Here is a 25,712-nt window from a genome sequence, read left to right on the forward strand (position 1 = left end):
GTGCAGCTCATCCAGGATGGCACATCAATGCGAGCTGTGGCAAGAAGGTTTGCTGTGTCTGTCAGCGTAGTGTCCAGAGCATGGAGGCGCTACCAGGACACAGGCCAGTACATCAGGAGACGTGGAGGAGGCCAACAACCCAGCAGCAGGACCGCTACCTCCGCCTTTGTGCAAGGAGAAACAGGAGGAGCACTGCCAGAGCCCTGCAAAATGACCTCCAGCAAGCCACAAATGTGCATGTGTCTACTCAAACGATCAGAAACAGACTCCATGAGGGTGGTATGAGGGCCCGACGTCCACAGGTGGGGGTTGTGCTTACAGCACAACACCCTGCAGGACGTTTGGCATTTGCCAGAGAATACCAAGAGTGGCAAATTCGCCACTGGCGCCCTGTCCTCTTCACAGATGAAAGCAGGTTCTCACTGAGCACATGTGACAGACATGACAGAGTCTGGAGACCCCAAGGAGAACGTTCCGCTGCCTGCAACATCCTCCAGCATGACTGGTTTGGCAGTGGGTCAGTAATGGTGTGGGGTGGCATTTCTTTGGGGGGCCGCACAGCCCTCCATGTGCTCGCCAGAGGTAGCCTGACTGCCATTAGGTACCGAGATGAAATCCTCAGACCCCTTGTGAGACCATATGCTGGTGCGGTTGGCCCTGGGTTCCTCCTAATGCAAGACAATGCTAGACCTCATGTGGCTGGAGTGTGTCAGCAGTTCCTGCAAGACGAAGGCATTGATGCTATGGACTGGCCCGCCCGTTCCCCAGACCTGAATCCAATTGAGCACATCTGGGACATCATGTCTTGCTCCATCCACCAATGCCATGTTGCACCACAGACTGTTTAGGACTTGGCGGATGCTTTAGTTCAGGTCTGGGAGGAGATCCCTCAGGAGACCATCCGCCACCTCATCAGGAGCATGCACAGGCGTTGTAGGGAGGTCATACAGGCACGTGAAGGCCACACACACTACTGAGCCTCATTTTGACTTGTTTTAAGGACATTACATCAAAGTTGGATCAGCCTGTAGTGTGTTTTTCCACTTTAATTTTGAGTGTGAATCCAAATCCAGACCTCCATGGGTTAATAAATTTGATTTCCATTGATAATGTGTGTGATTTTATTGTCAGCACATTCAACTATGTAAAGAATAAATAAGAATTTACTTACCGATAATTCTATTTCTCATAGTCCGTAGTGGATGCTGGGAACTCCGTAAGGACCATGGGGATTATCGGCTCCGCAGGAGACTGGGCACAAAACTTAAAGCTTTAGGACTACCTGGTGTGCACTGGCTCCTCCCCCTATGACCCTCCTCCAAGCCTCAGTTAGGATACTGTGCCCGGACGAGCGTACACAATAAGGAAGGATTTTGAATCCCGGGTAAGACTCATACCAGCCACACCAATCACACCGTACAACCTGTGATCTGAACCCAGTTAAAAGCATGATAACAGAGGAGCCTCTGAAAAGATGGCTCACAACAATAATAACCCGATTTTTGTAACAATAACTATGTACAAGTATTGCAGACAATCCGCACTTGGGATGGGCGCCCAGCATCCACTACGGACTATGAGAAATAGAATTATCGGTAAGTAAATTCTTATTTTCTCTGACGTCCTAGTGGATGCTGGGAACTCCGTAAGGACCATGGAGATTATACTAAAGCTCCCAAACGGGTGGGAGAGTGCGGATGACTCTGCAGCACCGAATGAGAGAACTCCAGGTCCTCCTCAGCCAGGGTATCAAATTTGTAGAATTTAGCAAACGTGTTTGCCCCTGACCAAGTAGCTGCTCGGCAAAGTTGTAACGCCGAGACCCCTCGGGCAGCCGCCCAAGATGAGCCCACCTTCCTTGTGGAATGGGCTTTTACAGATTTAGGCTGTGGCAGGCCTGCCACAGAATGTGCAAGCTGAATTGTACTACAAATCCAACGAGCAATAGTCTGCTTAGAAGCAGGAGCACCCAGCTTATTGGGTGCATACAGGATAAACAGCGAGTCAGATTTCCTGACTCCAGCCGTCCTGGAAACATATATTTTCAGGGCCCTGACTACGTCCAGCAACTTGGAGTCCTCCAAGTCCCTAGTAGCCGCAGGCACCACGATAGGCTGGTTCAAGTGAAATGCTGAAACCACCTTAGGGAGAAATTGAGGACGAGTCCTCAATTCTGCCCTGTCCGTATGAAAAATTAGGTAATGGCTTTTATAGGATAAAGCCGCCAATTCTGAGACACGCCTGGCTGAAGCCAGGGCTAACAACATTACCACTTTCCAAGTGAGATATTTTAAGTCCACAGTGGAGAGTGGTTCAAACCAATGTGATTTTAGGAAACCCAAAACTACATTGAGATCCCAAGGTGCCACTGGAGGCACAAAAGGAGGCTGTATATGCAGTACCCCCTTGACAAAAGTCTGAACTTCAGGAACTGAAGCCAGTTCTTTCTGGAAGAAAATCGACAGGGCCGAAATTTGAACCTTAATGGACCCTAATTTTAGGCCCATAGACAGTCCTGTTTGCAGGAAATGTAGGAAACGACCCAGTTGAAATTCCTCTGTAGGGGCCTTCCTGGCCTCGCACCACGCAACATATTTACGCCAAATCCGGTGATAATGTTGCACGGTTACATCCTTCCTGGCTTTGATCAGGGTAGGGATGACTTCACCCGGAATGCCTTTTTCCTTCAGGATCCGGCGTTCAACCGCCATGCCGTCAAACGCAGCCGCGGTAAGTCTTGGAACAGACATGGTCCCTGCTGGAGCAGGTCCTTTCTTAGAGGTAGAGGCCACTTCTCTGTGAGCATCTCTTGAAGTTCCGGGTACCAAGTTCTTCTTGGCCAATCCGGAGCCACGAGTATAGTCCTTACTCCTCTCCTTCTTATGATCCTCAGTACCTTGGGTATGAGAGGCAGAGGAGGGAACACATACACTGACTGGTACACCCATGGTGTTACCAGAGCGTCCACAGCTATTGCCTGAGGGTCCCTTGACCTGGCGCAATACCTGTCCAGTTTTTTGTTGAGGCGGGACGCCATCATGTCCACCTTTGGTTTTTCCCAACGGTTCACAATCATGTGGAAGACTTCTGGGTGAAGTCCCCACTCCCCCGGATGGAGGTCGTGTCTGCTGAGGAAGTCTGCTTCCCAGTTGTCCACTCCCGGAATGAACACTGCTGACAGTGCTATCACATGATTTTCCGCCCAGCGAAGAATCCTTGCAACTTCTGTCATTGCCCTCCTGCTTCTTGTGCCGCCCTGTCTGTTTACGTGGGCGACTGCCGTGATGTTGTCTGACTGGATCAGCACCGGCTGACCTTGAAGCAGAGGTCTTGCTAGGCTTAGAACATTGTAGATGGCCCTTAGCTCCAGGATATTTATGTGGAGTGATGTCTCCAGGCTTGACCACAAGCCCTGGAAATTTCGTCCTTGTGTGACTGCTCCCCAGCCTCTCAGGCTGGCATCCGTGGTCACCAGGACCCAGTCCTGAATGCCGAATCTGCGGCCCTCTAGAAGATGAGCACTCTGCAACCACCACAGGAGAGACACCCTTGTCCTTGGTGACAAGATTATCCGCTGATGCATCTGAAGATGCGACCCGGACCATTTGTCTAGCAGATCCCACTGGAAGGTTCTTGCGTGGAATCTGCCGAATGGGATTGCTTCGTAAGAAGCCACCATCTTTCCCAGGACCCTTGTGCATTGATGCACTGAGACTTGGCCTGGTTTTAGGAGATTTCTGACTAGTTCGGATAACTCCCTGGCTTTCTCCTCCGGGAGAAACACCTTTTTCTGGACTGTGTCCAGGATCATCCCTAGGAATAGGAGTCGGGTAGTCGGGAGCAGCTGAGATTTTGGAATATTGAGAATCCAACCGTGCTGGCGCAGCACTATCTGAGATAGTGCTACCCCGACTTCCAACTATTCCCTGGATCTTGCCCTTATCAGGAGATCGTCCAAGTAAGGGATAACTAAAACTCCCTTCCTTCGAAGGAGTATCATCATTTCGGCCATTACCTTAGTAAAGACCCGGGGTGCCGTGGACAATCCAAACGGCAGCGTCTGAAACTGATAGTGACAGTTCTGTACCACAAACCTGAGGTACCCTTGGTGAGAAGGGCAAATTGGGACATGTAGGTAAGCATCTTTGATGTCCAGAGACACCATATAGTCCCCGTCTTCCAGGTTTGCAATCACTGCTCTGAGTGACTCCATCTTGAATTTGAACCTTTGTATGTAAGTGTTCAAGGATTTTAGGTTTAAAATTGGTCTCACCGAGCCGTCCGGCTTCGGTACCACAAATAGTGTGGAATAGTACCCCTTTCCCTGTTGTAGGAGGGGTACCTTGATTATCACCTGCTGGGAATACAGCTTGTGAATGGCATCCAATACTGCCTCCCTGTCTGAGGGAGACGTCGGTAAAGCAGACTTTAGAAAACGGCGAGGGGGAGACGTCTCGAATTCCAATTTGTACCCCTGAGATACCACTTGGAGGATATAGGGGTCCACTTGCGAGTGGGCCCACTGCGCACTGAACTTCTTGAGACGGGCCCCCACCGTGTCTGCTTGTAAAGCCCCAGCGTCATGCTGAGGACTTTGCGGAGGCGGGAGAGGGCTTTTGTTCCTGGGAACTGGCTGTTTGTTGCAGCCTTTTTCCTCTCCCTCTGCCACGGGGCATAAATGAGGCGCCTTTTGCCCACTTGCCCTTATGGGGCCGAAAGGACTGCGCCTGATAATACGGCGTCTTCTTAGGTTGAGAAGCTACCTGGGGTAAAAATGTGGATTTTCCAGCAGTTGCCGTGGCTACCAGGTCTGATAGACCTACCCCAAATAACTCCTCCCCCTTATAAGGCAATACTTCCATGTGCCTTTTAGAATCCGCATCACCTGACCACTGCCGCGTCCATAAACCTCTTCTAGCAGAAATGGACAGCGCGCTAACTCTTGATGCCAGTCGGCAAATATCCCTCTGTGCATCACGCATATATAGAAATGCATCCTTCAAATGCTCTATAGTCAGTAATATACTGTCCCTATCTAGGGTATCAATATTTTCAGTCAGGGAATCCGACCACGCGAGGCCCGCACTGCACATCCAGGCTGAGGCGATTGCTGGTCGCAGTATAACACCCGTGTGAGAGTATATACATTTTAGGATATTCTCCAGCTTTCTATCGGCAGGTTCCTTTAGGGCGGCCGTATCAGGAGAGGGTAGTGCTACCTGTTTTGACAAACGTGTGAGCGCTTTATCCACCCTAGGGGGTGTTTCCCAACGTGCCCTATCCTCTGGCGGGAAAGGGTACGATGCCAATAACCTTTTAGGAATTATCAGTTTTTTATCGGGGGAAACCCACGCCTCATCACACACTTCATTTAATTCCTTGGATACAGGAAAAACTACAGGCAGTTTTTTCTCACCAAACATAATATCCTTTTTAGTGGTACTTGTATTATCAGAGATATACAATACATTTTTCATTGCTTCAATCATGTAACGTGTGGCCCTAGTGGAAGTCACGTTTGTCTCATCATCGTCGACACTGGAGTCAGTATCCGTGTCTGTGTCTGCCATTTGAGGTAACGGGCGTTTTAAAGCCCCTGATGGCGTTTGAGACCCTTGGACAGGCACAAGCTGAGTAGCCGGCTGTCTCATGTCGTCAACTGTCTGTCGTAACGAACTGACACTGTCACGCAATTCCTTCCATAAGCTCATCCACTCAGGTGTCGACTCCCCAGGGGGTGACAACTGTATAATAGGCAATTGCTCCGCCTCCATCTCATTTTCCTCCTCAAACATGTCGACACAATCGTACCGACACACCGCACACACACAGGGAATGCTCTGATAGAGGACAGGACCCCACTAGCCCTTTGGGGAGACAGAGGGAGAGTATGCCAGCACACACCAGAGCGCTATATATAAACAGGAATACCACTATAAAATGTGCTTTTCCTTTATAGCTGCTGTATTCTCAAAACTGCGCCAAATTATTGCCCCCCCTCTCTTTTTTACCCTTTTCTGTAGTGCAGGACTGCAGGGGAGAGTCAGGGAGACGTCCTTCCAGCGGAGCTGTGATGGAAAATGGCGCCTGTGTGCTGAGGAGATAGGCTCCGCCCCCTTCTCGGTGGCCTTTTCTCCCGCTTTTTTGCAAGTTCTGGCAGGGGTTAAAATACATCCATATAGCCCTGGGGGTTATATGTGGTGTATTTATGCCAGCCAAGGTGTTTTACATTGCTGCTCAGGGCGCCCCCCCCTAGCGCCCTGCACCCTCAGTGACCGGAGTGTGAAGTGTGCCTGAGTAACAATGACGCACAGCTGCAGTGCTGTGCGCTACCTTGTTGAAGACCGAAGTCTTCTGCCGCCGATTTTTCCGGACCTCTTCTTGCTTCTGGCTCTGTAAGGGGGCCGGCGGCGCGGCTCTGGGACCAAGCTCCGAGGCTGGGCCTGTGTTCGGTCCCTCTGGAGCTAATGGTGTCCAGTAGCCTAAGAAGCCCAATCCACTCTGCACTTCAGGTGAGTTCGCTTCTTCTCCCCTTAGTCCCTCGAGGCAGTGAGCCTGTTGCCAGCAGGTCTCACTGAAAATAAAAACCTAAAACTTTCACTAAGAAGCTCAGGAGAGCCCCTAGTGTGCACCCTTCTCGGCCGGGCACAAAAATCTAACTGAGGCTTGGAGGAGGGTCATAGGGGGAGGAGCCAGTGCACACCAGGTAGTCCTAAAGCTTTTACTTTTGTGCCCAGTCTCCTGCGGAGCCGCTAATCCCCATGGTCCTTACGGAGTTCCCAGCATCCACTAGGACGTCAGAGAAAAGTATTTAATATGAATATTTCATTTATTAATACCTAGGATATGTTGTTTAAGTGTTCCCTTTATTTTTTGAGCAAAATTATACATACATACATACATACATACATACGTTCCCAAAATTCAAACCTAGCCATACCACAATGTAGTCATAACCAGCACTGAATAATGACAAAATATACCACCCCCCTCGCCATCATGCAATTATTACAGCATTAACAGAACTCCATAAGTCTGACCGGAAAGCTTGGCGACTGAGATAAGGAATGGGGAACCTACTGAGTGGTAATATATTCAGACAGAACTCCGCTACAATGGCACAAGCGCAATCCAGTAATTTAACCACTGTAGAGGCTGGTGAACTATACCGTATTTTATTTATTTCAGGGCCACAGATTAAGGGCTCATGTTTGTGCTATACGATGGCTGAAAGTAGTCTTGAAAACTTGAGTATTGCACAGATACTGTAGGTCTTCATCTTTGCTGCACTCACGCCAAAACAGCTGCAGCTTGTTTCCAATAACACTTTTTTTATGCGCCATATACAGTCTCAGTCACACACAAAATATCAAATTAATCAGCAGAGTCTCCTGGAACATCCTAGTCGCATTGCAATGTTAAAAAAAAATAAGAATTTACTTACCGATAATTCTATTTCTCATAGTCCGTAGTGGATGCTGGGAACTCCGTAAGGACCATGGGGAATAGCGGCTCCGCAGGAGACTGGGCACAAATAGAAAGCTTTAGTACTACCTGGTGTGCACTGGCTCCTCCCCCCATGACCCTCCTCCAAGCCTCAGTTAGGATACTGTGCCCGGACGAGCGAACACAATAAGGAAGCATTTTGAATCCCGGGTAAGACTCATACCAGCCACACCAATCACACCGTACAACCTGTGATCTGAACCCAGTTAACAGTATGATAAACAGAGGAGCCTCTAGAAAAGATGGCTCACTACAACAATAACCCGAATTAGTTAACAATAACTATGTACAAGTATTGCAGACAATCCGCACTTGGGATGGGCGCCCAGCATCCACTACGGACTATGAGAAATAGAATTATCGGTAAGTAAATTCTTATTTTCTCTGACGTCCTAGTGGATGCTGGGAACTCCGTAAGGACCATGGGGATTATACCAAAGCTCCCAAACGGGCGGGAGAGTGCGGATGACTCTGCAGCACCGAATGAGAGAACTCCAGGTCCTCCTCAGCCAGGGTATCAAATTTGTAGAATTTAGCAAACGTGTTTGCCCCTGACCAAGTAGCTGCTTGGCAAAGTTGTAAAGCCGAGACCCCTCGGGCGGCCGCCCAAGATGAGCCCACTTTCCGTGTGGAATGGGCTTTTACAGATTTAGGCTGTGGCAGGCCTGCCACAGAATGTGCAAGCTGAATTGTATTACAAATCCAACGAGCAATAGTCTGCTTAGAAGCAGGAGCACCCAGCTTGTTGGGTGCATACAGGATAAACAGCGAGTCAGATTTTCTGACTCCAGCCGTCCTGGAAACGTATATTTTCAGGGCCCTGACTACGTCCAGTAACTTGGAGTCCTCCAAGTCCCTAGTAGCCGCAGGTACCACAATAGGCTGGTTCAGGTGAAACGCTGAAACCACCTTAGGGAGAAATTGAGGACGAGTCCTCAATTCTGCCCTGTCCGTATGAAAAATTAGGTAAGGGCTTTTATAGGATAAAGCCGCCAATTCTGACACGCGCCTGGCTGAAGCCAGGGCCAATAGCATTACCACTTTCCATGTGAGATACTTTAAGTCCACAGTGGTGAGTGGTTCAAACCAATGTGATTTTAGGAACCCCAAAACCACATTGAGATCCCAAGGTGCCACTGGAGGCACAAAAGGAGGCTGTATATGCAGCACCCCTTTGACAAACGTCTGAACTGATCCTAATTTTAGGCCCATAGACAATCCTGTTTGCAGGAAACGACCCAGTTGAAATTCCTCTGTAGGGGCCTTCCTGGCCTCGCACCACGCAACATATTTACGCCAAATACGGTGATAATGCTGCACGGTTACATCCTTCCTGGCTTTGATCAGGGTAGGGATGACTTCATCCGGAATGCCTTTTTCCTTCAGGATCCGGCGTTCAACCGCCATGCCGTCAAACGCAGCCGCGGTAAGTCTTGGAACAGACATGGTCCCTGCTGGAGCAGATCCCTTCGTAGAGGTAGAGGCCACGGGTCCTCCGTGAGCATCTCTTGTAGTTCCGGGTACCAAGTCCTTCTTGGCCAATCCGGAGCCACGAGTATAGTCCTTACTCCTCTCCTTCTTATGATTCTCAGTACCTTGGGTATGAGAGGCAGAGGAGGGAATACATACACTGAATGGTACACCCACGGTGTTACCAGAGCGTCCACAGCTATTGCCTGAGGGTCCCGTGACCTGGCGCAATACCTGTCTAGTGTTTTGTTGAGGCGCGACGCCATCATGTCCACCTTTGGTTTTTCCCAACGGTTCACAATCATGTGGAAGACTTCTGGGTGAAGTCCCCACTCTCCCGGGTGGAGGTCGTGCCTGCTGAGGAAGTCTGCTTCCCAGTTGTCCACTCCCGGAATGAACACTGCTGACAGTGCTATCACATGATTTTCCGCCCAGCGAAGAATCCTTGCAACTTCTGCCATTGCCCTTCTGCTTCTTGTGCCGCCCTGTCTGTTTACGTGGGCGACTGCCGTGATGTTGTCTGACTGAATCAGCACCGGCTGACCTTGAAGCAGAGGTCGTGCTAGGCTTAGAGCATTGTAGATGGCCCTTAGCTCCAGGATATTTATGTGAAGTGATGTCTCCAGGCTTGACCACAAGCCCTGGAAATTTCTTCCTTGTGTGACTGCTCCCCAGCCTCTCAGGCTGGCATCCGTGGTCACCAGGACCCAGTCCTGAATGCCGAATCTGCGGCCCTCTAGAAGATGAGCCCTCTGCAACCACCACAGAAGAGACACCCTTGTCCTTGGAGACAGGGTTATCCGCTGATGCATCTGAAGATGCGATCCGGACCATTTGTCCAGCAGATCCCACTGAAACGTTCTTGCGTGGAATCTGCCGAATGGAATCGCTTCGTAGGAAGCTACCATCTTTCCCAAGACTCTTGTGCATTGATGCACTGAGACTTGCCCCGGTTTCAGGAGGTTTCTGACCAGTTCGGATAACTCCCTGGCTTTCTCCTCCGGAAGGAACACCTTTTTCTGGACTGTGTCCAGAATCATCCCTAGGAACAGAAGACGTGTTGTCGGAACCAGCTGCGATTTTGGGATATTTAGAATCCAGCCGTGCTGTCGTAGCACTACCTGAGATAGGGCTACACCGACTTCCAACTGTTCTCTGGATCTTGCTCTTATCAGGAGATCGTCCAAGTAAGGGATAATAAAAACGCCTTTTCTTCGAAGAAGAATCATCATTTCGGCCATTACCTTGGTAAAGACCCGAGGTGCCGTGGATAATCCAAACGGCAGCATCTGAAACTGATAGTGACAGTTTTGTATTACAAACCTGAGGTACCCTTGATGAGAAGGGTAAATGGGGACATGGAGGTAGGCATCTTTGATGTCCAGAGACACCATATAGTCCCCCTCTTCCAGGTTCGCGATCACTGCTCTGAGTGACTCCATCTTGAATTTGAACCTTTGTATGTAAGTGTTCAAAGACTTCAGATTTAAAATTGGTCTCACCGAGCCGTCCGGCTTCGGTACCACAAACAGCGTGGAATAAATAAGAATTTACTTACCGATAATTCTATTTCTCATAGTCCGTAGTGGATGCTGGGGACTCCGTCAGGACCATGGGGAATAGCGGCTCCGCAGGAGACAGGGCACAAAAAGCAAGCTTTTAGGATCACATGGTGTGTACTGGCTCCTCCCCCTATGACCCCCCTCCAAGCCTCAGTTAGGTACTGTGCCCGGACGAGCGTACACAATAAGGAAGGATCTTGAATCCCGGGTAAGACTCATACCAGCCACACCAATCACACCGTACAACTTGTGATTTGAACCCAGTTAACAGTTTGATAACAACGAAGAAGCCTCTGAAAAGACAGCTCACAACAATAATAACCCGATTTTTGTAACAATAACTATGTACAAGTATTGCAGACAATCCGCACTTGGGATGGGCGCCCAGCATCCACTACGGACTATGAGAAATAGAATTATCGGTAAGTAAATTCTTATTTTCTCTAACGTCCTAGTGGATGCTGGGGACTCCGTCAGGACCATGGGGATTATACCAAAGCTCCCAAACGGGCGGGAGAGTGCGGCTGACTCTGCAGCACCGAATGAGAGAACTCCAGGTCCTCCTTAGCCAGAGTATCAAATTTGTAAAATTTTACAAACGTGTTCTCCCCTGACCACGTAGCTGCTCGGCAAAGTTGTAATGCCGAGACCCCTCGGGCAGCCGCCCAAGATGAGCCCACCTTCCTTGTGGAGTGGGCATTTACAGATTTAGGCTGTGGCAGGCCTGCCACAGAATGTGCAAGTTGGATTGTGCTACAGATCCAACGAGCAATCGTCTGCTTAGACGCAGGAGCACCCATCTTGTTGGGTGCATACAGGATAAACAGCGAGTCAGATTTTCTGACTCCAGCCGTCCTTGAAATATATATTTTCAATGCTCTGACAACGTCCAGCAACTTGGAGTCCTCCAAGTCGCTAGTAGCCGCAGGCACCACAATAGGCTGGTTCAAGTGAAAAGCCGAAACCACCTTAGGCAGAAACTGAGGACGCGTCCGCAGTTCTGCCCTGTCCGAATGGAAAATCAGATATGGGCTTTTGTACGATAAAGCCGCCAACTCTGATACTCTCCTGGCTGAAGCCAGGGCCAGTAGCATGGTTACTTTCCATGTAAGATACTTCAAATCTACCGATTTGAGCGGCTCAAACCAATGGGATTTGAGAAAATCCAAAACTACGTTGAGATCCCACGGTGCCACTGGAGGCACAATCGGGGGCTGTATATGTAGTACTCCTTTGACAAAGGTTTGTACTTCAGGCACTGAAGCCAATTCTTTCTGGAAGAAAATCGATAAGGCCGAAATTTGAACCTTAATAGACCCCAATTTGAGGCCCATAGACAATCCTGCCTGCAGGAAATGTAGGAATCGACCCAATTGAAATTCCTCCGTTGGGGCCTTCTTGGCCTCACACCACGCAACATATTTTCTCCAAATGCGGTGATAATGTTGTGCGGTCACTTCCTTCCTGGCTTTAATCAAGGTAGGAATAACTTCCTCTGGAATGCCCTTTTCTTTTAGAATCCGGCGTTCAACCGCCATGCCGTCAAACGCAGTCGCGGTAAGTCTTGGAACATACAAGGTCCCTGCTGAAGCAGATCCCTTCTTAACGGTAGAGGCCACGGCTCTTCCGTGAGCATCTCTTGAAGTTCCGGGTACCAAGTCCTTCTCGGCCAATCCGGAGCCACGAGTATTGTTCTTACTCCCCGTAGCCGTATAATTCTCAGTACCTTTGGTATGAGAGGCAGAGGAGGAAACACATACACGGACTGGTACACCCACGGTGTTACCAGAGCGTCCACAGCTATTGCCTGAGGGTCTCTTGACCTGGCGCAATATCTGTCCAGTTTCTTGTTGAGGCGGGACGCCATCATGTCCACCTTTGGTTTTTCCCAACGGTTCACAATCATGTGGAAAACTTCTGGATGAAGTCCCCACTCTCCCGGGTGGAGGTCGTGTCTGCTGAGGAAGTCTGCTTCCCAGTTGTCCACTCCCGGAATGAACACTGCTGACAGTGCTATGACATGATTTTCCGCCCAGCGAAGAATCCTTGCAGCTTCTGTCATTGCTCTTCTGCTTCTCGTGCCGCCCTGTCTGTTTACGTGGGCGACTGCCGTGATGTTGTCCGACTGGATCAACACCGGCTGACCCTGAAGCAGCGGTTTTGCCAGGCTTAGAGCATTGTAAATCGCTCTTAGCTCCAGTATATTTATGTGAAGAGACGTCTCCAGGTTCGACCACACGCCCTGGAAGTTTCTTCCCTGTGTGACTGCTCCCCAGCCTCGTAGGCTGGCATCCGTAGTCACCAGGACCCAGTCCTGTATGCCGAATCTGCGGCCCTCTAACAGATGGGCACTCTGCAACCACCACAGAAGAGACACCCTTGTTCTTGGTGACAGTGTTATCCGCTGATGCATGTGCAGATGCGATCCGGACCATTTGTCCAGCAGATCCCACTGAAATATTCGTGCGTGGAATCTGCCGAAAGGAATTGCTTCGTAAGAAGCCACCATCTTTCCCAGGACTCTTGTGCATTGATGTACTGACACATTTCCTGGTTTTAGGAGGTTCCTGACAAGTTCGGATAACTCCCTTGCTTTCTCCTCCGGGAGAAACACCTTTTTCTGAACAGTGTCCAGAATCATTCCCAGGAACAGCAGACGTGTCGTCGGGGTCAATTGAGATTTTGGAAGATTCAGAATCCACCCGTGTTGTTGAAGCACTACTTGGGTTAGTGCTACTCCGACTTCCAGCTGTTCTCTGGACTTTGCCCTTATCAGGAGATCGTCCAAGTAAGGGATAATTAATACGCCTTTTCTTCGTAGAAGAACCATCATTTCGGCCATTACCTTGGTAAAGACCCGAGGTGCCGTGGACAAACCAAACGGCAGCGTTTGAAACTGATAATGACAGTTTTGTATCACGAACCTGAGATACCCTTGGTGTGAAGGGTAAATTGGGACATGCAGATAAGCATCTTTTATGTCCAGGGACACCATGAAGTCCCCTTCTTCCAGATTCGCTATCACTGCTCTGAGTGACTCCATCTTGAACTTGAATTTCTGTATGTACAGGTTCAAGGATTTCAGATTTCGAATAGGTCTTACCGAACCGTCCGGCTTCGGTACCACAAATAGTGTGGAATAATACCCCTTTCCCTGTTGTAGGAGGGGTACCTTGACTATCACCTGCTGAGAATACAGCTTGTGAATGGCTTCCAATACCGTCGCCCTTTCTGAGGGAGACGTTGGTAAAGCAGACTTTAGGAACCGGCGAGGGGGAGACTTTTCGAATTCCAACTTGTAACCCTGAGATACTACCTGCAGGATCCAAGGGTCCACCTGTGAGCGCGCCCACTGTGTGCTGAAAATCTTTAGTCGACCCCCCACCGCCCCTGAGTCCGCTTGCACAGCCCCAGCGTCATGCTGAGGGCTTTGTAGAAGCCGGGGAGGGCTTCTGTTCGTGGGAAGTAGTTGCTTGCTGCACCCTCTTACCCCTTCCTTTGCCTCTGGGCAAATATGACTGTCCTTTTGCCCGCTTGTTCTTATAGGAACGAAAGGACTGCGGCTGAAAAGACTGTCTTTTTCTGTTGGGAGGTGACCTGAGGTAAAAAAGTGGATTTTCCGGCTGTTGCCGTGGCCACCAGATCCGATAGACCGACCCCAAATAATTCCTCTCCTTTATACGGCAATACTTCAATATGCCGTTTGGAATCCGCATCACCTGACCACTGTCGCGTCCATAAACTTCTTCTGGCAGATATGGACATCGCACTTACTCTCGATGCCAGAGTGCAAATATCCCTCTGAGCATCTCGCATATAAAGAAAAGCATCCTTTAATTGCTCTATAGTCAATAAAATACTGTCCCTATCCAGGGTATCAATATTTTCAGTCAGGGAATCCGACCACACCACCCCAGCACTGCACATCCAGGCTGAGGCTATTGCTGGTCGCAGTATAACACCAGTATGTGTGTATATACTCTTCAGGGTAGTTTCCCGCCTCCTATCAGCTGGATCCTTGAGGGCGGCCGTATCTGGAGACGGTAACGCCACTTGTTTTGATAAGCGTGTGAGCGCCTTATCCACCCTAGGGGGTGTTTCCCAGCGCGCCCTAACCTCTGGTGGGAAAGGGTATAATGCCAATAACTTCTTTGAAATTAGCAGTTTTCTATCGGGGTTAACCCACGCTTCATCACACACGTCATTCAATTCCTCTGATTCTGGAAAAGCTACAGGTAGTTTTTTCACACCCCACATAATACCCCCCTTTGAGGTACCTGCAGTATCAGAGATATGCAAAGCCTCCTTCATTGCCGTGATCATATAACGTGTGGCCCTATTGGAAAATAAGTTTCTTTCTTCACCGTCGACACTAGATTCATCTGTGTCGGTACCTGTGTCGACTGACTGAGGTAAGGGACGTTTTACAGCCCCTGACGGTGCCTGAGACGCCTGGACAGGTACTAACTGGTTTTCCGGCCGTCTCATGTCGTCAACTGACTTTTGCAGCGTGCTAACATTATCACGTAATTCCATAATTAAAGCCATCCATTCCGGTGTCGACTCCCTAGGGGGTGACATCACCATTACCGGCAATTGCTCCGCCTCCACACCAACATCGTCCTCATACATGTCGACACACACGTACCGACACACAGCAGACACACAGGGAATGCTCTTATCGAAGACAGGACCCCACTAGCCCTTTGGGGAGACAGAGGGAGAGTTTGCCAGCACACACCAAAGCGCTATAAAAATGTATATAAACAACCCTAAAAAGGTGTTGTTTCTGTTATATGCGCTTAATATATAAAAATATCGCCAAAATATGCCCCCCTTCTCTGTTTTACCCTGTTTCTGTAGTGCAGTGCAGGGGAGAGTCCTGGGAGCCTTCCTCACAGCGGAGCTGAGCAGGAAAATGGCGCTGTGTGCTGAGGAGAATAGGCCCCGCCCCCTAAAACGGCGGGCTCTTCTCCCGGAGTTTGCGATATATGGCAGGGGTTAAATACATCCATATAGCCTCAAGGGCTATATGTGATGTATTTTAGCCATAGAAAAAGGTATTATACATTGCTGCCCAGGGCGCCCCCCCCAGCGCCCTGCACCCTCAGTGACCGCTGGTGTGAAGTGTGCCGACAACAATGGCGCACAGCTGCAGTGCTGTGCGCTACCTTATGAAGACTAAAAGTCTTCTGCCGCCTGTTTCCGGACCTCTGGACCTCTTCAACTTCGGCATCTGCAAGGGGGGTCGGCGGCACGGCTCCGGGACCGGACTCCATGGCTGGGCCTGTGTTCGATCCCTCTGGAGCTAATGGTGTCCAGTAGCCTAAGAAGCAAATCCATCCTGCACGCAGGTGAGTTCACTTCTCTCCCCTAAGTCCCTCGTAGCAGTGAGCCTGTTGCCAGCAGGACTCACTGAAAATAAGAAACCTAAAAAACTTTTTCTAAGCAGCTCTTTATGAGAGCCACCTAGATTGCACCCTGCTCGGACGGGCACAAAAACCTAACTGAGGCTTGGAGGGGGGTCATAGGGGGAGGAGCCAGTACACACCATGTGATCCTAAAAGCTTGCTTTTTGTGCCCTGTCTCCTGCGGAGCCGCTATTCCCCATGGTCCTGACGGAGTCCCCAGCATCCACTAGGACGTTAGAGAAATACCCCTTCCCTTGTTGCAGGAGGGGTACTTTGATTATCACCTGCTGGGAATACAGCTTGTGAACTGCCTCCAATACTGCCTCCCTGTCGGAGGGAGACGTTGGTAAAGCAGACTTCAGGAACCGGCGAGGGGGAGACGTCTCGAACTCCAATTTGTACCCCTGGGATACTACTTGCAGGATCCAGGGGTCCACTTGCGAGTGAGCCCACTGCGCGCTGAAATTCTTGAGACGGGCCCCCACCGTGTCTGAGTCGGCTTGTAAGGCCCCAGCGTCATGCTGAGGACTTGGCAGAAGCGGGGGAGGGCTTTTGTTCCTGGGAAGTGGCTGCTTGTTGCAGTCTTTTTTCCCCTTCCTCTGCCCCGGGGCAGAAAGGAGGAACCTTTTGCCCGTTTGCCCTTATGGGGACGAAAGGACTGAGCCGGATAAGACGGCTTCTTATGTTGAGAGGTTACCTGGGGTAAAAATGTGGATTTCCCAGCAGTTGCCGTGGCCACCAGGTCCGATAGACCGACCCCAAATAACTCCTCCCCTTTATAAGGCAATATTTCCATATGCCGTTTAGAGTCCGCATCACCTGACCACTGTCGACGTCCATAATCCTCTTCTGGCAGAAATGGACAGCGCACTCACTCTTGATGCCAGCGTGGAAATATCCCTCTGTGCATCTCGCATATATAGAAATGCATCTTTTAAATGCTCTATAGTCAACAATATACTGTCCCTATCCAGGGTATCAATATTTTCAGTCAGGGAATCCGACCAAGCCACCCCAGCGCTGCACATCCAGGCTGAGGCAATTGCTGGTCGCAGTATAACACCAGTATGTGTGTATATACTTTTAAGGATATTCTCCAGTTTTCTGTCACCTGGTTCCTTGAGGGCGGCCGTATCAGGAGACGGTAACGCCACTTGTTTTGATAAGCGTGTGAGCGCTTTATCCACTCTAGGGGGTGTTTCCCAACGCGCCCTAACCTCTGGCGGGAAAGGGTATAATGCTAATAACTTTTTTGAAATTATCAGTTTTTTATCGGGGGAAACCCACGCTTCATCACACACCTCATTTAATTCGTCTGATTCAGGAAAAACTACAGGTAGTTTTTTCACACCCCACATAATACCCTTTTTAGTGGTACTTGCAGTATCAGAAATGTTTAACACCTCTCTCATTGCCGTGATCATGTAACGTGTGGCCCTACTGGAAGTCACGTTTGTCTCCTCACCGTCGACACTGGAGTCAGTATCCGTGTCGACGTCAGTATCCACCATCTGAGGTAACGGCCTTTTTAGAGACCCTGATGGTTTTTGAGACGCCTGGACAGGGACCAGCTGATTAGTCGGCTGTCTCATGTCATCAACCGTCTTTTGTAAGGAGCTGACACTGTCACGTAAATCCTTCCATAAAGCCATCCACTCAGGTGTCGACTCCTTAGGGGGTGACATCTCTATTATAGGCAATTGCCCCGCCTCCACATCATTTTCCTCCTCATACATGTCGACACAAATGTACCGACACAGCACACGCACAGGGAATGCTCTGATAGAGGACAGGACCCCACTAGCCCTTTGGGGAGACAGAGGGAGAGTATGCCAGCACACACCAGAGCGCTATATATAGATATAGGGACAACCTTATATAAGTATTTCTCCCTTATAGCTGCTGTATTGTTTATCACCCGCCAATCAGTGCCCCCCTCTCTTTTTTACCCTGTTTCTGTAGTGCAGGACTGCAGGGGAGAGTCAGGGAGACGTCCTTCCAGCGGAGCTGTGAGGGAAAATGGCGCCTGTGTGCTGAGGAGATAGGCCGCCGAGAAGGGGGCGGAGCCTTTCTCCCGCTTTTTTGTGAAAATCTGGCAGGGGTTAAAATTCATCCATATAGCCCAGGAGCTATATGTGATGTATTTTTAGCCAGCCAAGGTGTTTCTATTGCTGCTCAGGGCGCCCCCCCTAGCGCCCTGCACCCTCAGTGACCGGAGTGTGAAGTGTGCTGAGAAGCAATGGCGCACAGCTGCAGTGCTGTGCGCTACCTTGTGGAAGACAGGATGTCTTCTGCCGCCGATTTGCCGGATTCTTCTTGCTTCTGGCTCTGTAAGGGGGCCGGCGGCGCGGCTCCGGGACCGAGCTCCAGAGCTGGGCCTGTGAGCTGTCCCTCTGGAGCTAATGGTGTCCAGTAGCCAAGAAGCCCAATCCACTCTGCACGCAGGTGAGTTCGCTTCTTCTCCCCTTAGTCCCTCGATGCAGTGAGCCTGTTGCCAGCAGGTCTCACTGAAAATAAAAAACCTAAACTAAAACTTTCACTAAGAAGCTCAGGAGAGCCCCTAGTGTGCACCCTTCTCGTTCGGGCACAAAAATCTAACTGAGGCTTGGAGGAGGGTCATGGGGGGAGGAGCCAGTGCACACCAGGTAGTACTAAAGCTTTCTATTTGTGCCCAGTCTCCTGCGGAGCCGCTATTCCCCATGGTCCTTACGGAGTTCCCAGCATCCACTAGGACGTCAGAGAAAATAAATAAATATATATATATATATATATATATATATATATATATATATATATATATATATATATATATTATCAGAGTATCAGAGTTGCATGGGACCTAGCAGCTTACTTATGCCAGGCATCTCACAATACATGGCTTATTGCTAGATGTATGAGGAGACAGTGTAAATCACAATAAGTACCAGGACACATAGGGCTCAACCTAATTAAACTGCTCTATTAGGTGCCATCTAGTGGCAGCCTCTGGGAGAGATAATTGAATTCTCTCCCAAGTGCAATGCACTGTGCGAGTTCGCAGTGAGAACTGCTTGCAGGACCCAACTTGCACCTAAATGGACTGACCCCATACTTGGAAAAGCTTTGCAAATAGTTTCCAAGATCCAAACCAAAACACAGGATATTAAAAAAAACCTTGGTATGATACACAAACTCACCTTCTTGAATCCTTACTGGCTCCGGAGTGACTCTGCCATCAGCAGATGAGGGTCCATCTTCCTCTTCATAGATGTGGTTATCAACATCATTCTCTCTATTTTCCATATGTTCTTCCACTTCATTTGTGCTCCGAGATCTACCAGGCACCTCATCATCCTTGTTAAAATATTTTTGCAACCAAGCTGGAACAATGCTCTTTACAGTATCCGTCACACGGCTGATGATACCCTGTAGATAATATTACAGCACTTTAATATCACACCAAATTACAACTGAAGACATTTTAGAATTCAGTGAGGGGTAAAATGTTCTCTACACTACACTGAATGTTGTAGTGTAGAGAATGTTGAATTGACCAAAGAAAACAAAAAAACTACACAGAAAGCATTAAACAGATACTACAGCAAATGTTGTCTAGAAAGAGCAATGTATCCATTCACGATAAGCTCTTCACAGAAAAAAAAAATGAAAGCCTGCTTTATAATCAAGTCACAGCCATTCATTTCAAATATTTTCATAAGGGTTTTTTAAGCATAACACTGTATGAAACACATTTACAATAGCTGGCATTGTGCCTTAAGACAGATTCACATAATATGCTCAAACACATTCATGTGGCAAAGCCAGAGACACAGAAGTCAGAACCACATACAGATACAGCTGTTCACACATCTACTGACCATCAGTAGTAGAGCCACAGTGACAAGCTTTGTGTACTATAATCTACCCCACTTTCTACAGTTGCAAGATACAGGGCGGTATTCTATTAGGTGCGGTGAGTTACCACATGATAATAACTAGCTTTTTAGCCTGATAATGCTATTGGGCTATCCACTTAGAGCCCGTTTTTACAGTGCGGTAACTCACCCATTATCGGCAGACAACACATGGGATCTGTGATAACATAGCGGACCCATGTCTGATAACAGGTCTACTAGGGCTGCTCATCGGTGAGTCTGCTTTGCATGCTCAGAATCCCCAAAAAGTGCCAGCTTACTAGGCTAATAGGATAGCCCTAGGGGAATTTTTTTTAGCTGCGGTAACTCAACGCAGCTATTAGGATACCATCAAAAATATGAACAATTGTACCGGTCTAATAAATCACTGCACTCCTAACAGAATTAATAAGCAATAAAGATGAATTGGCCTTAGTATCTGAACAATTACAGTACATTTTAGTGGCATTAATGTTACTTCAGTGAACAGCTTAGAAAAGGAGATTTATGGTAGACTTCCCATTGTTAAATCCTTCTGCGAGATACACTGGATTCCACAGGGAATAACATTGGGGTGTAGAGTTGGATCTGGACCCGAGGCGCCAACAGGCTAAAAAACTTTGACTGTTCCCAGAATGCACCGCACTGCCTCCTCTATATAACCCCTCCTCCGTGCACAGGAGCTCAGTTTTGTTAACCAGTCCAATGCAGTAGCAGGTAAAGAGACGGTAGATGTTAGTCACATAGAACCACGTTCTCACGAGAGGAGAAGGGACTATCGGCTAATGCCATACAAACTCAAAAGAAGCTAAGTGCTTCCGGGTGGGCGTCTGGTGGAAACCAGTGTACCTCGCAGAAAGATTTACCAATGGTAAATCTACCATAAATCTCCTATTCTGCAGCGGGGTACACTGGTATTCCACGGGGGAACAACATCGGGGGTGTCCTAAAGCAGTTCCTCAAGGGAGGGAACGCACTGTAGCGGGCACAAGAACCCGGCATCCAAAGGAAGCATCCTGGGAGGCGGAAGTATCAAAGACATTAAACCTGATGAACGTGTTCACTGAGGACCACGTAGCCGTCTTGCACAGTTGTTCTGCGGACGCGCCACGGCGAGCCGCCCAAGAAGGTCCAACAGACAGAGTAGAATGGGCCTTGATAGCAGCAGGAGCTGGGAGACCAGCCTGCGAATAAGCCTTTGCAATCACCATTCTAATCCATCTGGCCAAAAGTTTGCTTGTTTGCAGGCCAGCCCAGTTTGTGAAAACCAAACAGTACGAAGAGGGAATCAGACCTTTGAATGGAGGCAGTCTTCTCCACATATATACGGAGAGCCCGTACCACATCCAAAGACCTTTTTTTGGAAGACAAACCAGCAGAGATAAAGGCCGGAACCACAATCTCTTGGTTAAGGTGGAAAGATGACACCACCTTAGGCAGATAACCAGGGTGAGTACGGAGAACTGCCAGGTCACGATGAAATATCAGGAAGGGCGGCCAACAGGACAAAGCGCCCAAGTCTGACATTCTTCTAGTAGAGGCAATAGCCAACAAGAACAGGACCTTAATAAGTCATTTCAGGTCCACAGAATCAAGAGGCTCAAAGAGAGAGACACTTGCAGGGCATTAAAGACAACAAATAGATCACATGGAGCCACAGGAGGGACATAAGGAGGTTGTATCCGCTAGACACCCAGAGTGAAGGTATGAACGTCAGGAATAGACGCAATTTGAATTATGAACCTTGAGGGAGGCCAGACGAAGGCCTAAATCCAGGCCCTGTTGCAGAAAAGCCAGAGGCCGTGAGGTTATGAACTAGTATACATAGTAATTCTTAGCAGCACACCAGGTGAAGTAAGTTTCAGACCCAGTAGTAAGTCCTTCAACATAGTTTGGATGACCGCCTCAGAGAAACCTTTGGCCCTCAGGAGTGACGTTTCAAGAGCCACGCCGTCAAAGCCAGTCTGGCCAGGTCTGGGTAGACACAAGGGCACTGAACGAGGTCATCTGGGGGTTAAGGGAGTAGAAGAGAACGCTCTATCGAGAGACTCTGCGGGTCTGAGAACCAATGACATCTGGGCCATGCTGGAGCGTCTAGAAGTAGTATTCCTCCTCCTTGTTTGAACTTCCGTAATACCCTGGGCAGGAGTGACACTGATGGGAACACGCATGGCAGCCCAAAGTTCCATGGAATTGCCAGTGCGTCCACGAACGCTGCTTGAGGATCCCTTGTCCTTGATCTGAAGACCGGAACCTTGTGATTGTGTCGAGGTGCCATCAGGTCTACATCTGGTAGGCCCCACTTGTACACTAGGAGTTGAAAGACTTTGGGATGAAGACTCCACTATCCGGCGTGCACGTCGTGACGACTGAGGAAATGCGATTCGAGGACTCAAGGAATTAACACTGCCGATATGGCTGGCAGATGGCGTTCCGCCCATTAGAGGATTTTTGACACTTCAATCATTGCCATGCGGCTTCGAGTGCCGCCTTGATGATTTATGTATGCTACCGTGGTGAAGTTGTCCGACTGTACTTGAACATGCCTGTTCTGTACCAGAAGCAGTTCCAGTGTCAACGCATTGAAAAATGCCCGCAATTCCAGAATGTTTATCTGGAGTAGAGATTCCTCCCTGGTCCACCAACCCTGGAGAGTGTTGCTCCAACTTCGCAGACTGGCGTCCGTTGTCAGGAGGACCCAGTTGGACATCCAGAAGGGATGACCCCTGCTCAACTGTTGGTCCTGTAGCCACCAGCTCAATAACTAACGAACCTCCGGAGTCAAGGAGATCATTTGAGACCTGATCCAATAAAGCAGACCGTCCCATTTGGAAAGCATTAAGCTCTGCAGAGGGCGGGAATGAAATTGAGCGTACTCTACCATGTCGAAAGCAGACACCATGAGGCCTAGTATTTGCATTGCCGAGTGTATCGAAACTCTCTGGTGAGAGAGGAAGCATCTGAACTTTTCCTGAAGTGTCAGGACATTCTCCGGAGACAGAAACAGTCTTTGGCCGTTTGTGTCCAGCAGCGCCCCCCCAAGGGCACCATACTCCGAGCAGAGATCAGCGAGGACTTCTTTCAATTGATGAGCCACCCGTGGGCTTGTAGGAATTGGACAGACATCTCCAGTTGACCGAGGAGGACATCTTGTGAGTTCACCAGAATCAGCAAGTTGTCCAGATACGGCAGGATCCCGATTCCCTGATGACAGAGGAAAGCCATCATCACGGCCATGACCTTGGTGAAAATCCGAGGTGCCGTGGCAAGTCCAAATGGCAGAGCCTGGTTCCTTCAACGAGGTGACAGGCAGAGTAGATGACGCCACAAGTCGGGCGACATGAGTTTCCCACTTCTCACTCAACTCCGCAGGGATAGGATAACGAGTCAGCATCTTTTAAAGACAAGGAAAACTTATTCCCTGAAGAGGACCAGGATTCCTGACGTATGTCAATTAAAAGGTCAGAATGTGGTAAAACTACTAAAGCAACCTTCGGACATTTAAACTTATCAGGTCTCTTAGATGTAACAAGAGGCTCAATGTCATCATTAATTTGGAGAATCAGCTTGATAGCCTCCACAAGGTCAGGAACATCAACATGGGTTGCAGATTTGTCATCAGAAGCAACTGTATCAGTGTGTGACGGATCAGTATATTCTCCATCTTCATCTGAAGAATTATCCGAAATATTGGTGGATTGTAAGGAAGAAATGGCCTGCTTAGGTGGGGTGGCCTTTTGTCTAATCAAAGTCTGATTTAATTGCTGTAACTGGGTAGACAAAGTATCCGCCCATGGAGGATTAACTACAGGGACAATATGTGCCTGTAATGGCACAGGAGGCGTAAGACGCGTTACAAGCGTAGTCAGCATATTTGAAAAAGATGCCAAAGGTGGGTCCTGATTGACCACAGGTGCCACGGACGGACTGGGAGATGTATGACCCTCCAGCACCTGAACCAGCCGCCAACACTTCCCCCACTGTTAAACCCATGATGACAGCACTGCATGATGCAGGAGCGTCTGCGGATGTCCCGCCCTGTGTAGCAGACATCATATGGGATGTACCTTAGGACGTACGAGTACAATATAGCCAGACAAACACTAAAACCAGCAAATAATCCCCTGTGTTTTGCGACGGTAAATACAGAGCACAAAGGATTTAAGTGGCGTGGGGTGACTGAACATAGGATTTTGGTTACCTACCGGTAAATCCTTTTCTCGTAGTCCGTAGAGGATGCTGGGGTCAACATTAGTACCATGGGGTATAGACGGGTCCACCAGGAGCCATTGGCACTAAGAATTTGAGTGTGGGCTAGCTCCTCCCTCTATGCCCCTCCTACCAGACTCACTCTAGAAACTGTGCCCGAGGAGACGTACAACTTTGAGAAGGATTTTACACAGATAGTGGCGAGATTCACATCAGATCACACATACAAGGCACATCAAGCTAACTAGCTTGAAAACTCAGCAACCGCTGAAACATTACTTACCAAGTAACAATGCAGTATGTAACCAACAAAGTTGTACTGAACTAGATAACTATTGAAGGAATTGAAGGAAAACGAAGCGCTGGGCGGGCGCCCGGCATCCTCTGCGGACTACGAGAAAAGGATTTACCGGTAGGTAACCAAAATCCCATTTTCTCTTACGTCGTAGAGGATGCTGGGGTCCACATTAGTACCATGGGGATGTACCAAAGCTCCCAGAACAGGAGGGAGAGCGTGGAGGCTCCTGCAGAACTGATTGGCTTCTGATGATCTCAAGTTCAGTCAAAGTATCGAACTTGTAGAACTTTGCAAACGTGTTCGACCCAGACCAAGTTGCTGCTCGGCAAAGTTGCCGTAGAATACGCGTGCTGGATAGTGAACCTGATCCAGCGAGAGATCGTCAGCTTAGAAGCAGGACACCCAAATTTTTCTTGGGATCATACAGGACAAACAGTCTGATTTTCTGTGACGAGCAGTCCTCTTCACATAGATTTTCAAAGCCTTAATAACATCCCAAGACTGATGAAATTGAGGAGTCAGTAGCAACTGGCACCGGAATAGGTTGGTGGATATGAAATACCGACACAACCCATAACAGAAAAACTGTTGACGTGTCCGGAGCTCAGCTCCATCTTCCTGGAAGATTAAGTAAGGGCTCTTAAAGGACTAAACCCCCAACTCCGACACACGTCTAGCAGAAACTAAGGCCAACAACGTGACAGCCTTCCTTGCAAGAAATTCAACCTCAACCTCTTGTAGAGGTGTAAACAATCCGATTGGAGGAACTGCAACACCACGTTACCACCACTTCAGGGAGGGCAGCCAATCGTTTTGAAGAAAATGGATAGGGCCGAAATCTGCACCTGTACAGGTCCCCAAACTCAGGCCCATATCCACACCTGCTTGCAGGAAGAGGAGAAACAGTCCCACTTGATTTCCAGATACGATGGTAATGTTTAGACATTACTCCTTTCCTAGCCTGTATCAGGGTAGGAATAACAGTGTTCGGAAGGCCTTCCAAGTTAGTATAAGGCGTTTAACCTCCACGCCGTCAAACGTAGCCGTGGTAAGTCTTGATAGGCGAATGGCCCCTGTTGCAGCAGGTCCTCCCGAAGAGGCCTTGTCTCTTCTTGCAATAGAAGGGCTGCGTACCAAGCCCATCTTGGTCAGTTTGGAGCAATGAGGAACATTTGAACTTTCGTTCTCATGAGCTTTTAGAACTCTTGGAAGGAGTGGAAGTGTAGGATACACAGACTGGAACACACACGGATCTTGTGGGACCATCGACCTGGAACAATAGCGTCAAAGCTTCTTGTTGAGACTAGAGGCCATCATGTCCGTTTTGGGAAAACCCAAAGGTCTGTTATTTCCCTGAACATCT

General features: G+C 48.9%; 1 protein-coding gene across 2 annotated transcripts in view; it reads right to left on the reverse strand.

Annotated features, from left to right (window-relative positions):
- Positions 1-25,712, reverse strand: part of NUP153 (nucleoporin 153) — a 336,682-nt gene that overhangs the window by 237,626 nt on the left and 73,344 nt on the right. For both annotated transcript variants that reach the window (XM_063923224.1, XM_063923223.1), the window contains exon 2: positions 19,126-19,354. In XM_063923224.1, coding sequence (XP_063779294.1) covers positions 19,126-19,354 — 229 coding nt within the window. The remainder of the gene's footprint in view (positions 1-19,125; positions 19,355-25,712) is intronic.

Source organism: Pseudophryne corroboree, chromosome 5, assembly GCF_028390025.1.
Source record: "Pseudophryne corroboree isolate aPseCor3 chromosome 5, aPseCor3.hap2, whole genome shotgun sequence".
Lineage (NCBI taxonomy): Eukaryota > Metazoa > Chordata > Amphibia > Anura > Myobatrachidae > Pseudophryne > Pseudophryne corroboree.